At 35.6% G+C, this 18,914-nt stretch overlaps 2 protein-coding genes across 2 annotated transcripts in view; one reads left to right on the top strand and one right to left on the bottom strand.

Moving 5' to 3' along the window:
* LOC120417735 (potassium voltage-gated channel protein Shaw-like) overlaps window positions 1-18,914 on the top strand; it is a 123,327-nt gene that overhangs the window by 54,341 nt on the left and 50,072 nt on the right. The gene's annotated exons all lie outside the window — the stretch shown is intronic.
* On the bottom strand, window positions 9,779-11,368 carry LOC120417736 (alpha-amylase A-like). The gene has a single exon (XM_039579894.2). It carries the CDS (start codon window positions 11,343-11,345, stop codon window positions 9,816-9,818), a length of 1,530 nt encoding a protein of 509 aa, XP_039435828.1. The 5' UTR covers window positions 11,346-11,368; the 3' UTR covers window positions 9,779-9,815.

Here is an 18,914-nt window from a genome sequence, read left to right as displayed (position 1 = left end):
GCAGCTGTCCATACAAAAATGATGTATGAAAATTCAAAAATCTATATCTTTTGAAGGAATTTTTTGATCGATTTGGTGTCCTCGGCAAAGTTGTAGGTATGGATATGGACTACACTGAAAAAAAATGATACACGATAAAAAAAATGTTGGTGATTTTTTATTTCACTTTTTGTCACTGAAACTTGATTTGCAAAAAAACACTTTTTTTTTTGTATGTTTTAGAGGACATAAAATGCCAACTTTTCAAAAAAATCTAGGTTGTGCAAAAAATCTTTGAATTTTTTAATCAATACTGATTTTTTCAAAAAATCGAAATATTGATCGCAAAAACTTTTCAACTTTATTTTTCGATGTAAAATCAAATTTACAATCAAAAAGTACTTTAGTGAAATTTTGATAAAGTGCACCGTTTTCAAGTTAAATCCATTTTTAGGTGACTTTTTTGAAAATAGTCGCAGTTTTTCAATTTTTAAAATTAGTGCACATGTTTGCCCACCTTAGAAAAAAATATTTTTGAAAAGCTGAGAAAATTCTCTATATTTTGCTTTATTGAACTTTGCTGATACGACCCTTAGTTGCTGAGATATTGCCATGCAAGTGTTTAAAAACAGGAAAATTGATGTTTTCTAAGTCTCACCCAAACAACCCACCATTTTCTAATGTCGATATCTCAGCAACTAATGGTCCGATTTACAATGTTAAAATATGAAACATTCGTAAAATTTTCCGATCTTTTCGAAAAAAATATTTTCTTTATTTTTTTTTTAAATCAAGACAAACATTTCAAAAGGGCCAAACATTCAATATTACGCCAGCTGCCAAATTTGTATGGAAAATTATATGGACAAACTAATGATGCAAAATGGCTGCTTTGGGCATACCGAAGGCCCCAAAAAAGTTTCAGTCGGATTAAAAAATACAAAAAAAATCAAATGACCGAAATCTGAGAGAACTGCTCAACTTGCAAATAATTATTCAATTTCGAGAAAATGTTTGTGTTTAATTTGATGTGCAGTGTACAAATGTAGTAATAGCATAATTATATTTATTTTGCCTTTATGGCAAGTTTTAGTGATCGATGCTTAACAAAATGTTTTGCTTAAAAAAACACCAAAATTATTTTTTTAAAGCATTATTAGTCTTCAAAACCATTCTCAACGTTCAGGGGAATCATGTTTCTAGAACAGGGTTTTTTTTTGTTGCGACCTTAAATATTGAAATGGAATTCCTTAAGAATCCTTTTTTTGGCTTATTTTCTTGAGTCAGACTCAATTTTTTTTCTTTAATTTAAACATTTTTAAATAGTTTTTTCGTAAATTGTAGATTTATTTTATAAAAACCAATAACAAAAACGTATAAGGCCGTTGCAAATATTTTTTGAAGTTTATGTCCCTCAGAGTCGAGGGACATAAACTCAAAAAAAAGTCAAGGGGGGGAGGCAAAAAAAATAAAAAAAAAGTTCAAAATTGCATTTACAGGCCACGTTGTCAACATTTGAATAAAAAAGTGTTTTAAAATGCATCATACACCTGTCCAGTTGTTTTGCAATTTTTGATTTTCAAAATTTCTAAGTACCGACGAAAATTTTATTTTTGCGAGAAAAATTGTGTACATTGTAATTTAATAAAAGGTCCAAATATTTTTAAACGAGTCCAAACATGTAAAATATGATTATCAATGCAGAAAGGGAATTTAGATTGTTCTCAGTTGATTAGACTTCTATTTCCATTGAAATTTTGATATTTTTTGCCCATAAAGCGACATAAACTTTGAAAAATATTTGCAACGGCCTAAATCACAGAAAAATATTATAAAAATATGATTTTATGTCAAACAATTTTTTAAATAAAAAAACATTATTCCGCTGAGTAAAAAAAAATGTATGACTTAAAAATAATCTCATCAATAATATCTTAGATTCAATGTATTTTAAAAGCACCGTATTTATTAATCTGCATTGAAATATCATTTATAAATATATGTACTTCTTCATTTAGGCCGTTGCAAACATTTTTCAAAGTTTATGTCGCCCCTTTCAAAGTCGGCCTAAATAATCAGGGGGCAAAACATTATTTTTTAGAAAAACTTCAAAATTTTAATAAAAATTAAAGTAAATTAAGTTTAAATAGCCTTTTTCCGCGTTTATAATCATATTAAGCATGTTTGAACTCGCTTGAAAACATTTAAAATTTTCATGAAATACCAATGTTCCCACGAAAAGTTTTTTTTTGCGAAAAAAAATTTCCTTCAAAACATCGATAATTTGAAAACTAAAGATTGGAAAGCAACTGGATCCGTGTAAAATTCATTTTAAAACATTTCTTTCATCCAAATGTTGAAACTTAGACTTGTAATTACTGTTATTGTAAACTCAACTGTTATTTTTGAAGTAAATTGGACGCTGAATTTGATGACGTCATTATATTTTCGACTGAAATCAAACATTGGTGCGCAATTGCAATTTTTAAATGCAGTTTTCTCAAAATACATTCAATTTAATTGAAATTATAAGTCATCACCGTGTTCTTCAGAAGATTTTATAAAAGAGTCTTCTTTTTTCTTGTTCAGCAAACTGAAAATATTTTGAGATAAAGAATTTTTAAGCTTGCAGTTGCAGAATTTATCTACCTCACGATGCTCTCAAATATTAAAATATTTGAGACACTTTATAATCCTTAAAATAACCGCTTCATCAAAAGACTTTAAACTCCACAACTTCCTTCTCATTCATTTCCCATCAACACTGATCAACGCAGAAATGACAACCGATTGACGGCCCTTTTTCCAACCCCCCGCAAACTGTCATCACTCTATCAATATCAAGAAATCGATTCCCTGCATCTCTTCGGGGCCGGAAGCTCACCTGTCAATCTGTGGCAATCTCCCACTTTTGCCCGTTTCAATTCTCAGGACTATTGTTCATTCCCACGCCACCAACCATCAACCGACCGACCAACGACTGATGACGATTGAGATCGTCAGGGGGTATTTCGCAATGATTTATTCCTGCTGGTGGTCCAGGAGCATCGGTTCCCACAATCAATCCTGGAGGCATTTCCGTCCAATGACGGGCCAGGACTGGGTAGTCTGTGGGAGGGAAATGAAATCTGGATGAAATAAAGCATTTTTTTGTAGGCGAGATTTTAACAAATCTTTCAAAAGTGTCTTCAGCTCAACTATCAAATTTTCACTCTTCTAAAATTAACCATTTTGACTGTGCATTAAGAACTGCGAATTCATCGTTTCACTTCATTCACTCAGTGTCATAATCGCTGCAAAGCCTGGCAGCCCAGTAGATGCTGTTGTTTGATTTGCACTTGACAAGCGGAAAGATTGATGGAAGGAAGGAAATCGTTTGCTCTGCTAGTCAAAGTCAGCTCGAGAAGGTCGTCCTGAACTCGGTCGGAACACCAGCCAGCCAGTCAGACCAAAGAGTCCAGAGATCTTTATGATTGTTGATGTTGCTGTTTTGGGGCGAAAGATGACTGATGGAGAAATGGAGCAACTCAGTTTTGAGCAAAAGCAAATGTTTGAACGAAGAAATTTCATCTGTTTTGACGAGCCCCTGTTAAGAGTTTCATAAAACAGTTGATGAGCTTGTGAAAAATGCATCCGCTACCACGATGACGAAGGAAAAATCTATCTTCCAAATGATTGCGCTCCTGCTCGGCGAAATGGAGCAAACTATTTGCACTTATTTTATTTTTTTTATTTTTTGTCGTTGTTTTTGTGTTGCGTTCCGGGTGAAGAGCTTTTAGAATAAATCTTTCATATTGCATTTTTATTCAGATTCTTGCGTACATTTCCGATTCCTTTCCCTTGAGATAGTGAGAGCGTCATCGTTGCATAAATGTAGGGGAAAGGCTTTTAGCTCGAGAAGCAATAGGACAAACCGAGAGAGAGAGAGAGAGAGAGAGAGATGGCATCGCAAATAGAGCGCAAACTGAGGGAAAGATAAGTTTTCCGGGTTTGATGCTCCCTTCCCGGAGAACAGTGTGTTAGAAACATTTCGATTATTTTTTCCCTAAAATCCTTATGACCAATATTTTATGTAATTTTGGATTCAATTATAAAAAGCAAAAAAAAATACAATTAAAAATATTAATCCAATCCAATGAAATATTAACTGAAATTTGATCATACAAAATGGGTATGCAAATGTATGTATGTATTTTATTTTTTATGTAAGTGTATGAATTTTTTTTATCTTGAGAAAGGATTTTCTGATCGAGTTTGTGGCATTGGCAAAGTTGTAAGTTTTGATTTTGCGAAAAAAAAAATAGGTACACGGAATAAATCCATTTTTTTACTTTTTTTCATTTAAAGTGTTGTTTTATGTAAAGTTGAATTCCCAAAATAGGTCTTTATTAATTTTTGATATTTTTTTGACATCTTTTGAGATAAAGTGCATGATGGCACAAAATCTGGTTCCAGAGATATGAATTTCAGAAACAAATATTGAAAATGAAGTCTAATTTTGAAAAAAAAAAAACTTTCAAGTAAAGTGCGCCATTTCGGAGTTATAGTCACTCTAAGGTTATAATTTTCTGAAATTTTAACATTTTTCGTCAGATCAAAGTCTTAAAGAGAAAATTCTAGAAAATTTTATCAGCTTTTCACAACTATCATAACATATCAATATAATATTTTGTAAAAACTAAGAAAAATTCCTAAAATTTCTCTCTGAGACTTTGAAAGTCGGACAAATAGTTGATAAGCCTTAGAAAGAATTCAAATCAATGAAAATTCTGTAGTTTTCAACTGACAATACAAAGCTCAAAAATTATTTGTTTGACCTTTGTGAACTTTTTTGTGATCTCTTCAATTAAAATTACTTGAATATTTTAAAATTTGGTTAAGAATATGCAATGAGGAAATTTATCTATTTACAGACCTTTTCAAAAGTCATACTTGTTATAAAGTTTTAAAACTATTTTTATGGAAAATAACAGAAAATTTCACATAAGTTTATTTTTTCAGCTATTAAAATCATGCCAATAATGTCCGATATATCGGTAATATTACATCTGGAACTAGAAAAGGTTTTGTATGTATGTATGTATGTATGTATGTATGATCCCCAAACCCGCAGGCAACATGGTCCCGAAGCACATGTGAGCGCTAGGTGAACAATTCGATCATCTTTTACTCCATAATCTGTACACCCACGTGCATAAGTTTTTTTGCACGAATTTTAATGCTACAAATACCAGCGCATAGATCAAAATGGTTTCCCTCTTCCCTCCCCAAGCGCCGGAAATTTGTAGCGGGTGTAGGGACACTTCGCATAGACGCCCTTGCTCCCATCACGTCACTGAGGGTATGGAGCGACGAGAAATTAATAAGCATGCCCCCCCAGTCGAACCTTCATTAGAGAAGCAGGCAATCCACAACTCACAGCGAACGACCGAGGGAACACCCTACCGCGTATATAATAAGGTTGGCGTAGTTGTCTTGATTGTTTTGTGAGTATGATAGAATAAGTGAGAGTTTTTTGTGTTAAAAAAAAGAACGGGCTCACCAAATAAGAAAACATCAAATCTTGATCCAATCCAGCCTTCAAACTTCAGGTTTCCAATGATGTCAAGTTCCAGCTTCTTGGAATTGAACCGCGACGTCCATTTTCTGTTACTGTTGCTGCTGGGGAATGCTGACCGCGATGAAACCAGAAAGGAACACCAAAATTTTGAAGCTGTCACAAGTTCTTCAGATCTTGAGTGATGACTTTGAAGGTTTTCCCGTTGAAAGGTTCCGTGGTTCCTCTGCCAATTGTAAAACAGCTGCTCAGGTTCTTGGCATGGACACTGAACCGCCGTGAGCCGTTCCTCTCTACACTTTCACTTTTGAATTCGAACATTCAAATATTCTTATTAAATTCTCCGCTAGAACCACTACCGGGGCACTTCCACAGCAACCAACACCAGTACCGGAATCACCGGAATCTGCCGGAATCACAATTTTGGAACAAATATTCAAGGAAAAAAAACGACAGCGAAAATCTTTGACGTCCTTCTTCGAGCGTAGCTTACTTCGATCCTATCATCTGGAACTAGAAAAGGTTTTGTATCCAAAAAATGTGTAACAAATGCCTCGAACAATGTGTAAATTTGGATATTTTAATTGTGTCATAAGAAAGTTAAAATTCAAACATTAAATTTTAAATCTCCATTCCAAGCCTTTTTATTGAAAACTGTCCGAAAAATACTAATACAGTTTAATCAGTAAAAGTTGTGTAATTTTTTAAGGTTTAAAATAAGATTGTGTAAAATTGGAGCATGAGCATGAGCATGAGCATGAGCATGAGCATGGTTGACTGCCAATGAGCTGCTACTCCGTTATTGACGGATCAGCTGAAGTTAAACAATGAATCAAAAATGATCAGTGGGAGCCAACCATCCGTTCACTGTTTAACCTCTGAAGATCCCTACTTTATTAGTCAATACCGGCGCCCTCCCAAGAAGCCTGCAGTTCAACGAAAGGGAGGAATGTTAGTCCGATAGTTGAAGTTGCAGACTCATCAAGCACACAGTTTTTCGCTATATACTTGTTGATACCGCTTGAGACCGTTGAATCCACAGCATCTCCTTCAAGCATCACATGATTATTATTTTTTTGGGTTAGTAGGACAAGGTATTGGCTTTTCGATGCCTCCCGAGCTACGATGCTATGGGGAGGACTTTCATAACAAACCCGTCGGCGAGCCTTCTGAGCAACGATGCTATGGGAAGGTCTTTCTGGTAACAAACAAAGTCACTCACACACAATTATTTCACTCCACTATTAATTAATCCAAAATGTCAGTGCGTCTTTCGATCATTATATAGAAATGGCTTTTTCACCATAAAAAATAAAACCTTATTCGAAAAAATACACACAATTTACCCGACGCCGTGCCTTCCGATCAACGATGATATAGGAAGGGCTTTGAAAATCACAAAACAATTAATTAAGATCACAAAAAAAATCACAAAAAACACCAATTACTCAACGAAAATTACGCTCAAGACACAAACTATTCAGTATGTCATGCTATTATTCGATTACCACAATCACTCACCCCATACGAATAGCGACACAAAAGCACACCAAAAAATTAACCTGAATAATCACGACTTCGCGTCCACACTTCCAGCGCACCAATGATGCTATTATTCGATTACCACAATCACTCGCCCCACACGAATAGCGACACAAAAGCACACCAACAAAATTAACCTGAATAATCACGACTACGCGTCCACACTTCCAGCGCACCAATGATGCTATTATTCGATTACCACAATCACTCACCCCATACGAATAGCGACACAAAAGCACACCAAAAAAATTAACCTGAATAATCACGACTTCGCGTCCCCACTTCCAGCGCACCAATGATGCTATTATTCGATTACCACAATCACTCGCCCCACACGAATAGCGACACAAAAGCACACCAACAAAATTAACCTGAATAATCCAAGGTTTAAAATAAGATTGTGTAAAATTGGATGATGTAAAATTGGATGATGTAAAATTGGAAGGTGTGATATTGCATTTCTAATGATGTTATATGACATCAGTTATGGTTGGAAAAAAATAAATAATTAAATTGGAAAAGGAGAAAATTTAAGCATTTATGGTTATAAAACAACACATTTTTTTTGTGACATCCATAAAAGATGTTTCTTTCCTAGATACAGTTTTCAAATTTGATTAACTGGCAACCCTGTTTGCAGTATTGAAATATAAGTGATAATTATTGATGCATTTGAGGATGGATGTTTCTACCTTAGTAACATTTTAGGTTTTTAAGTAGGCCATAAATTTAGGTTGCATGCGGGTTTTCGGAACCATTATAAAACCTTTGATTTTAAAAATGTTACTGGGGAAGTTAGATTAGTGATACAAATTAACATTTTTCTCTATCTCTGTATTTTTATTCGCCATTTTATTTTATTTTAAAAATTCACGAGAACAAAACTCTCAATTTTTACATCATTTTTTTAACCGATTTAAAATTATAGTTGAAGTTTTGTCCAACCAATTCCTTTCAACATTTTGTAATAATAAATAAAAGGGCAAAAATTGCTTAAAAATACAAATATCCATTAAAAACTATGGCTGACAATATTTAGTCTGGAAATGAATAACACTTTAAAGTCAGAAGCAATTTTTTATCTAAAAATGTGTAGATTTACCATGTTCAAGCATAATGCAACTTTTTAAGTCAAAATTTAGGTGATATTTTGCCTTTCAAGTTCCAGATTGGCACAGTTTTTTTAAACATTTTATGAAGAATAATGTGTTAAACGTTGATAATAGCATTTTTAATCAATTTACACTTTAGGGCTTTTTACACATTTTGAATTGTGAGATAACAGAGCGAAAAATACGTTAAACATTAGGAAAGCAATATTTACATAAATTCATTGAAAATTTTGATATGATTGCCAACTCATCATTTGCAAAATTAAATCAAATAGATTTTGTGCGTATTTTAAATTTATAATTTATGCTTGAAATTTGAATGCGTTTTTTTATTTTTGATTATTTGAACTTCAATTTGAAAAAATTAAACATTTTTTAAGATTGAAATGTTATGCTTGACAAAAAAAAAATTAAAAAGATGCTATGCTTGCTCACTGTGCATTTGCAGCAACAAAATAAACATGCATTCCTTCAACAATACACAAAAGATGTATCCCGGGTGCATCGTTCCGGTATATTTGCATCATAACATATCGTTGCCGTTTTTCAAACAGACAAACTGCCTCCAAAAACCCACTCCCTGCTCCCTTCTAAGACTCCCATGTACCAGCTGTTATTGATCCGAATGGTAAACATTTGGCCAACACTCTGCCGCTATTTGGTTTCAATTTTCGTAATCGAATCCATCGAACCTGGTGCCGGACCACTGAAGCAAAACGTCCAATTTATGACTGTTTAGAGTTCTGATTTTAAACAACAAACCTTTCTGGGTTGCCACAAATCTGCTTTGCTCGGGCCTGGTACCGAGCTGATTTGCCAAGTTGCCACGGGCAGCTGATGCTGACGGACTTAGTTTGCTGGTGGAGAATGTTAATAATCTGGAGATTTTGGCGGGTATGTTGTAAAAATATGGAATAAAACCAAATAAAATGGAAAATTTCGTATTGTTTTTTTTTCGTAAAGTCAAAAACTTGTTCAGAAAATTTTCATCATACTTATTTTCAGAAGATTTTTTTTGTGAAAATCGTGAAGAACAACAATTTAATTGCCAAAATTTACCAGCAACTCCCCTGAAGTGGGTCAGAACGACGACCGACATTGCTATGGGTATGACGAGTATCAATATTTGCTCTGGCAACATGGAAACCAAATTGGAAAGTTCATAAAATTAAGCTGGCCAGCCGAAACGGATCCCTTCTCAGAGCACTTACTCCTCGGTCCAAACACACCATTCCGGATCAAATTCCCCAGCTTTTATTGAAACCCCCTCCCCCCATTCTCTCGGTGGACGTGATATTTCATACAAAATGTTTACTTTGTAACACCCAGAAGGAGATGAATCCTACTCACGAGCATTATTATCACACTCGGCAAAAAAAAAGGATAACAGAGGTGAAAGCTATCGTTTGGACGTGAGAAAAGTTTTCGCCCCCATGTTTTACGATCATGGGAAATTTATATATTGCTCTGCCGTATTTCGGTATCGCCAGGGGCGTTCATAAAGGCAAGCAATATCTGAAAAGTTACTTCCGCAAAAGGGTAAATATCGACCGGTTTCGGAAGTTGAAATGAACTGCTTTGTGTGAGCTTCGGTTGAATCGTTTTATTAGATCTGTTTTGGCATTTTACAAACGAGACTCAATGTGAATCGCCACCACACCATCCTCAGCATCCCGAGCAATACTGATCGAAGCTCGACCATCGGCCAAAACCGAGATGCTCTTACCGGTACAAGCGCTACCAACCTTCTCCCCAGATATAACGTCACAATAAACTCCAGCCGGCAACCCGGTCTGCACAACCTCCAACATGTCCTGCCCGGGTTCGTTGTTGAACGCCACAAAGCCACAGCTGCCCCGTCCAAAGGCAATCTTGTTCTGCCCACTGGAGAACCAGTTCGTCATCGGGGCTCCCCAGCAAACGTTCCGGAAGTTGATCATGTTGGTAATTTGGCGCCAGCGATGCTCGCAAACCCAGCCGTTTCCACAGCTACCGTCCGGATTGATCGACGGAGAGATAATGTTGTTGTTTGCATCCTCCGGAGGTCCCTGGTCCGAATCGTCGAAGAAAAACGAACTCATGATACGGAGTTGACCGAAGGGGAAGGCTGCCGCGAATGCGGTTGCCATCTTGTACGGCCTTGGCGCTTTATGAGTCAAAATGTTACCACCTTGTCCTCCCGAGCCATGATCGCGTTGATTGTCGTGGTTGTCCACGAACACCAGGGCATCTCTTGAAGGTAGCAGTCCCCAGTCTACACCCAAGGTTTGCAGCCAAATTAGGGCGTCGTTACCCACGAAGGCACGTCCCACGTAGAACGAGTACATGAACTCCGTGACCGTTCCCAAGTGAGTGTACTCGTACTTCCGAATCGCTTCATGCGGACCATTGTCGATGACCTCCTGCATCATAAAGGCACGCGACCCCGGAGCGAATCCAAAGCTGGTGTCCAAATTCTTCAACCTACCAAAGATGACCTCCATATCTCCGGGCCACATGTGCTTAGCAGCATCCACGCGGAAGCCAGCAACTCCCAAATCAATCAGATGATTCAAAAAGTCAACCGACCGATCCCGCACATTCCCAACCGCTTGGTTCAAATCGGGCAATCCCAGCAGCTCACAGTCCCTCACCTGCACAGCGTTACCCCAGTCGGTGATCTGACACGAAGGGTTAAAGTCCGCGTCGCCAAACGGCACCGCCGGGAAGTACCGATCCCTCGGAATCGACGTAGACCCTCCGACTCCAACGCCCACTCCGTCCCCGCTGTCACCCGGATGAGCCGCCATATGGTTGATGATGATGTCCACGTACAGCCGCACCCCCACAGCATTACACCGGCGGGACATGTCCAGAAAATCCTGCTCGTTGCCCGACCGGGAGATGATCTTGAACGACACCGGCTGATAGCGCTCCCACCAGGGTCGGTTGGCGCCACGCTGCACGATGACGTACTCGTTGACCGGGGACAGTTGGATGCCGCCGAAACCTCGCGGTCCCAGGAAGCGCTCGCATTCCAGCGCAATGTCCGAGAACTTCCACTCAAACAGGTGCACGATCGTGCTGTGACCGGGCCAGAAGTGCGGATCGTGCTGGCCGTGGACGACGGCCGCTGCCGCGAGTAGACTTAATAGTAACACCACTTTTGACTTCATGTTTATTCGATTTCAGCTAGATTGTCATTCATGCCTTTATATAGGGGTTCAGTTATCAGCTCAAACTCAAGCTTATCGAAAAGGTTTGTTTTGGCAAGATAGCTACCTAATTATAGATTGCCAAAATCATTGTATCCGGCTCAATGCCATGACCTACAGTTATCAGGGAATTCCCTACAGTCTATCTTATTTCTGAAGATTAGACAACCCAAAAATAACCAACATCTCCTAACAACCCGCCAACGCAAAATCACTCACAAATTCTCGGATGTGATGTTTCTGGGGGTGCTTTTCGTATTTTTTGGTTCACTGATGTAACATGGTAGTCAATCTGGAAGAAGATAACTGTTTGGAAATGCTTTCTCGCGTGATTTTGCATTTAACGGTGCACATCAACCAGAGCTTTTGCGCCAAGATTTTTGTTAAAGACATTTTAGTATCTTCAAAACTACGAGAACTATCGAAATATTTTTTTAATCATCCTCTTAGCTACTATTTCTATTAACATTTACAACAAAATTTGTAATCAAATTATTTCAGGATTGGGTAAGTTCAACAATTTTGGAATAAGAAGACAATAACTTCTCCGGTTGCTTTGTACCCTTAAGTAATTCTCTAGAATTTCACATCTTTTTAACAAATTTTAATCCTATATTTTTTAATTTGGATCAATTTTGGTCCATGAATTCCAAATGTTACAAAGGCCGTTTTGCCTTATGAAGGTATGCCATAAGGTCGAACGTACAAAAGGTCGAATGAGCAATTGTCCAAAACTCAAAAGGTCGAAAGTTATTTTTAAATTTAAACTGGAAGCCGATTCTGAAAAAAAATACTTCTATGCGACTTAACGGTGCACATCAACCAGAGCTTTTGCACCAAGATTTTTGTTAGAGACATTTTAGTATCTTCAAAACTACGGGAACTATCGATATAATTTTTGATTCATTCCCTAAAGTACAGTCTACCAAATAATTTACAACAAAGTTTGACTATTTTTACAATCAGATTTTTGTAGGATTGGGTCCGTAAGTTTAACAATTTTGGTAAAAGAAGACAACAACTTCTTTGGTTGCTGTGAACCCTTAAATCTAATTTTAAAATCAACAGGTTGTTTGCTTTCGACTTATTTATCAACTGCAAAACAGAGAACTTTCTTAATTATGGAGTTTTCCTTAAATTTGCCTTTAAAAAAGTGAGTTGTGGAGTCAACAATCCTGTATCTCCTTGAATATAAAAAAAAAGCAAATTTTTAAATGAGCCCGAATTAGACTATTGATAAACAGCTATGAAAAGGTGTTTTGAATGGTTTTCAGTTATTTTAACTCCTGTTTTCGTTTAAAATTTAGAGGCCTTAAAAAAAATATATCCCTGGGTTTTTGGAGATATTTAGGAAAGGGGGGGGGGTTAAGTGAGGGGAGCAGCAAGTTTAAAGAGTAAAAATTAAATTCTTTAGAAGTCGTTTTTTTTAAAGAACTATTGGGCAGTGCTCATGTTACAAAGAATGAAAAAACTCACACAATTTTAACGACAGTCAATAATAAGTTGTTTTTAAAATAGAAAAAATAACTCACAAAGTATTTTAGAAATCGGTCATTTTTCCATGAACACAGAAAAAAAGTTGAATTTTGAAAGATTGAAAATTTGGTACCGTAAACCGGGGTGACTTTGATAGGATTTCAATTTATTTTTGGAATATTTTCCAACTGGTAAGGTTTTTCTCAAGATTATTATTTTTAAAACATGTACTGGGGTAGGCCACACAAAGTCCAAGCAATATTTTTGAAAAAAGTTGTTTTAATAATGCTTAGAAAAATAGTCACGTTAAAAATTCTTAGTTCAAATTCCGGGGTGACTTTGATAGTCATAGTTTTTCTTGTTAAAATCAGATTAAAGGAGTTCAAAACTTTATTTTTACGTCAATGTACCATCACTAAGGTTGCTGAAATAGTTTTAAAGAAAAAAAAATCAATGTTTATATTTAGTTAATTAAGTTTATAAGCATTTTAACAAAATACATATAAATTTAAGGTAAAATCGTTAAAAAGCTGTAATTTTGCCTGGAATTCGTTAAATCTACTATTGTTCATAAAATTATCGATTTATATTGCTTTTTAAACTGAATTCGTAGCACGAATCAGAAGTTTTCACATTTTATATGAAATTTGTTCAACTGAAATTGCCTATAAATTTGGAGATTTTTTTTAATTATGTTTCAAAAACACAAATTATTTATTATTTAAAAACTTATTTCACCTTCTTCTAATGGAAAACTGTCCAAAGAATCGGAAAATGCATTCCGTTTTTTGATTCAAAATCATGTTCATTGAGAAAATCATGACACTTTGAGAAGTTTGAAATAATACCATTCATCAACATTTTCTTAATTATAGTTAACTAACATTTTAAACGTCTCAAAATTTTATGAAAAGTTCTTCTTGAGGTACCTTGAGCACTGCTCTACGACGGTCAGTAGGATTACAAACCATTCCGTACGTATTTAATTTGTACTCTTCATTTTGCGGAAAAATCTCAAACCTATCAAAGTCACCCCGGCTATCAAAGTCACCCCGTTTTACGGTAGGTTGAATATTATTAACTCTTTTTTGAGTAAAAAATGTGTAAAAATGTGAACCTGTTGAAAATTCATCAAAAACTGATGAATAATCACCATTTTATGATGTAATATTACCATCATTTTTTCTGTGTATTTCTAAGTTAAGATTTTGCTAGCTGAGTGCTCTTTTAGGGAAAATAAATTTTAAGAAAAATACCTAGATCTATGACGCTAACGGTTAAAGACCATCAATAATAGTTAGTTTTTCAAGAATGGAAAATCAATTAAAGTATTTCTAGAAGCCAGACTTTAAACAAAATAAACTGCTTATGATTGAAGGAATAGAAACACTCACAAAAATATTACAACAATTAAGAAAAGGGAGCGTTTTTTAAAAAAAAAAGAAAATACAAACATCAAGAAAACTATGCTTATCAAAAAAGGAAAATCTCTCAAAATATTTTTAAAAGACAGACCTTTATCTTTTGAAAAGAACTGCTCATGTTTGAAAGAATGAGATAACTCACTAGGGGAAATATACCCTTTCTAATCAAACACGTATCTTCGTCATATGGAGAGTTTGATGCTCGATTAAAGCTCCAAAAATACTATTTAGGCTGTAAACCAAATTACAAAAAAAAAAAAAAACTTACCAGTATGCCACTTACTGGCCAAAAAGATCAAATTTAATGCACTTTTGATCATAATTTCTATTTTGCGAGACCATTTCTCATCATTTTGGTGGCACACACATCCACACGCAAGATCAGAGGTTAATTGCTTAACGAAAGTCGCCATCAATATCTTTTCACTTCGCTAACGATTTCAAAGCGCTTAAGATATAACATTGCTTCCAACTACCGGTAACATGTTCTTTTAACCATTACTTAGTCACTCACTTGAAAAATAATCCCGAAACATGTAAATAATTAGCAAGCGCCATCAAAAAAACAAACGCGCTAGGTATTTTGACGTTTCAATTTTGACCATCCATTCTAATCGAAGGCTGAAGAAAACCGAGCGAAAAGCGAAGGCAAATAAAGAACAAAGGGTGGCCACCAACACCACCAGCAGCGCTTGTGGTGTTGCCAGGAAACTTTTTCTATAAATGCTACTTTTCGTGAGTGTTCGCTCAAAATTTCATCAATTTTGGCAGCACAAAGCAGACCCAAACGAGCGTTGGAAGAAAAAAAGAACTAAGCTGAAAATACAAAAATGGGCGTGGCCCAATGCACACGACTGATTAGAATGCATTTTTGCAATATTTTTTTAAATGCTTGTAAAAGGAATAGCATAACTTTTAATAAAAGTGAAAATAAACAGGAATGTTCACAAAAAGTTGCTCTACTCGTTGGTGTACTTGGTTTCACTGAATTTCAAGGAACACTCCAGATTATCCAGCATCATTCAAACAAGACCGCTTATTAGGCTTAAAATGGGTTTATTTCCCCTATATTACATTATTATTACAACACAATATTTGTTTTTAGGAAAGAAAAAACTCTAAAATAAGATTGGAAATCATGCTATTTATTTAAAAGAATGGCTCATAATTAAGAAGGCAAAAAGTTTACTAGTGGTTCGATTTTCGATGATACAAATAAAAATTGGGTTGAATTGTCTGCTCTTTTAAAATAAAAATAATTTGAAAAATTACCCTTATATTTAAATATATCCAGTAGGTTTTTTAAGCCGTTTCAAAAGGTGTCACCTGCTACCTACTTATTTTTAATGGTCAAAACTGAAAACTGTTCGAATCCTTGTCAACAAAAAAAAAGAAGTAATTTCCGATTGCAAATTTTATTATACAACTTAAAGTGATTTTTGAAATTTTGTTTGACAATATTTTCGATTCTTGCCAAAAATCTTTTTGTTTTATATTCGTATTATATTAGTACCAGATTTTACATCATCCAAACACAAAAAATGCCTTTTTTAGTTCTGTAAATAATATCCAACAATCTTGAAAATACGTTTTTTGGAATAATGATAAAATTGTAATATTATATTATTTTTTACGTGTATCTATCTATTTTTCCCTGAAAAGTCCTTCGATTTCAGAAAATGTAGAGAATATCTTTTTTTTTTGTTTCCTATTTGAAGTAAAGTTGTGATAAATTGTATGCTGAAAACATTAGCAAGAGTGTTGATCTGAGGATTTGAATAAATCATTTAATAATACTTTACTCCACATGACTAAATTGAAATTTTATTTATGGAATGGTCATAAAAAAAAATATTTCAAAAACCATTAAACAAATGGCAACACTGCATCATGGTTACACCCGAGACTAACACACAAGTCAGTCATCGATCCATCACGTGCCAGATTTGAGTGTCACTCTGGCAGAAAAGAGCTTAGTTCGTTCGTTTGTGCTGTTTTTTTTTGTATTGTTATTTTGGGGGAAAAGATAATCGAAAATCCAGAAAAAAAAGAAAATCCTTTCAAGGGAAATGTGATTGTTTGCTTGGAATGCAATTAATCTTGATTATCTTTAACTTTTTGTTTACCAATTTTAAAGCATCACCGGCATTTTAGAGATTTTTTTAAAACTGTAAAAAACATTATACCGAAAGATTCGTAAATTTAAATTGAAGACACATGGCGCCATCGTCCACCACTGGCATATCAAATTTCAAAACTTTAATCCTAAAATCTTGATTAAACTAAAACGACTTTCTTTACTAGCTAGCTGCTGCTGCTGGCACCATCATAAACCAGAAACCGAAATTGGAGTCCCTTCCTGGCAGCTGGTGTCCACGACGATGCCTCCGGCTAGTCGATGCTCCTCGGGTGTCGAACGCCCGGTCCAGGCATCGAATCTTCCTTCAACCAGAGCAGACACACTAATTTCCCTACGGTGCACTACACTACTGGCCAGCCCGCATAGAGCACTGCTCAAAGATACACGTACATTAATCATGTAAACAACACGAGTATATTGAGACTTGCCTCCAAACACGTCGTCCTTAAAACTGGGGCATCGCTCGTGCGCGTTTGATATTGAGCTGGTCACGGCCCTGGACCACACTACTGCAGTCCGTAGGTCCCTCGGCTGGAGTTCCTGCTCGGAGCTCGGAGTTCGTGTTTAATAATGAATTCAGTTTTTGTTCCAACCTCCCCACCTCCAAGCAAAGTGAGAACGAGCCAAGATTTGGCTTTTGTAGTAGAGAAGTCCAGAAGCTGCCCGGCCAAGCAACAATGTTTATTGGATAGCTGAAGCACTCTTGTCCAGACATAAGTTTTAATGTAAGCCGCTTTGCATTGGATGCAACTCGGACCACAGCAAAATGCACTGCTCGTTTGTGGCAACTTTGTCTGGGATGAGCCCCTGCCAAGAAGCAGGAGAACCTTTTGTGGTTGGACACTTTGTCGGAGGGCATCAGCAGGCAACCGACTCCAGTCGTGATAAATACATGAACAAGGGAATTACCCATGCAATTTGCATCGGAGAACAGTCTTGAATTAATGCGCCGAGTTGATGCTGAGTTGTTTATGCAAAGTTTATCACCCTAAAGGAGTGCAACAACTGAGAACCCGGGCGATAATTGCCCCAATTACCCTACCAAACGACTCGGAGGAATGCACTGATTGACTCCATTAGAAATGGTTCATGGCAAGTTAGCGTCCAGCTGCCAGCTGCCAAACCACAATAACCCAAATGAAACACACAAGCACACAAATTTATGCACAAACCAATCGGCTTACACCGGCCAAACTGACGTTAGTGGCCGTGATTTGCCCGCACCACGTGGTTCTCTTCCGCTGACAACTCGGTTCACAGAGCTCCCAAAATGTTTACTCCGCGGCGGAACTGGCCAACGGCAACGCCATCAACCAACGGTGCGAACGATTTCCATTTGGGTTTTGACTCGACTCAAACCGAGTTTTAGTACCCGGAATAAATCAAACCAGCGCTGAAAACCCGCCGTCCATTTGCGCAAAATAAACAATCAATTTGCCGAAAGGGGATTTTTTGTTGAACTAGGGAAAGTGCGAGAGCTACTTGAACCGACAGCGGTACCATATCCGATTGATAGGGGAGACAAAGCGATTTTAATTAGTGAAAGAAGAAGAAAAAATTACCAAAATTTAAAAAAAATACCTACATGACTAAATGACCAAAATTGACAAAATTACCAAAATGATCAAAATGATCAAAATGATCAAAATGCTCAAAATGATCAAAATGATCAGAATGATCAAAATGATCAAAATGATCAAAATGATCAAAATGATCAAAATGATCAAAATGATCAAAATGATCAAAATGATCAAAATGATCAAAATGATCAAAACGATCAAAATGATCAAAATGATCAAAATGATCAAAATGATCAAAATGCTCAAAATGATCAAAATGCTCAAAATGATCAAATTGATCAGAATGATCAAAATGATCAAAATGATCAAAATGATCAAAATGATCAAAATGATCAAAATGATCAAAATGATCAAAATGATCAAAATGATCAAAATGATCAAAATGATCAAAACGATCAAAATGATCAAAATGATCAAAATGATCAACATGATCAAAATGATCAAAATGATCAAAATGATCAAAATGATCAAAATGATCAAAATGATCAAAATGATCAAAATGATCAAAATGATCAAAATGATCAAAATGATCAAAATGATCAAAATGATCAAAATGATCAAAATGATCAAAATGATCAATATGATCAAAATGATCAAAACGATCAAAATGATCAAAACGATCAAAATGATCAAAATGATCAAAATGATCAAAATGATCAAAATGATCAAAATGATCAAAATGATCAAAATGATCAAAATGATCAAAATGATCAAAATGATCAAAATGATCAAAATGATCAATATGATCAAAATGATCAAAATGATCAAAATGATCAAAATGATCAAAATGATCAAAATGATCAAAATGATCAAAATGATCAAAATGATCAAAATGATCAAAATGATCAAAATGATCAAAATGATCAAAATGATCAAAATGATCAAAATGACCAACATAACCGAAATGACC

This window comes from Culex pipiens, chromosome 2 (genome assembly GCF_016801865.2).
Source record: "Culex pipiens pallens isolate TS chromosome 2, TS_CPP_V2, whole genome shotgun sequence".
NCBI classification, from domain to species: Eukaryota; Metazoa; Arthropoda; class Insecta; order Diptera; family Culicidae; genus Culex; species Culex pipiens.
The sequence above is the reverse complement of the archived record's forward strand: the minus strand, read 5'-3'. Positions and strand labels throughout refer to the sequence as shown.

Coding starts and splice junctions, on each gene's coding strand:
- LOC120417736 (XM_039579894.2), bottom strand. CDS start 11,345: ATGAAGTCAAAAGTGGTGTTACTATTAAGTCTACTCGCGGCAGCGGCC.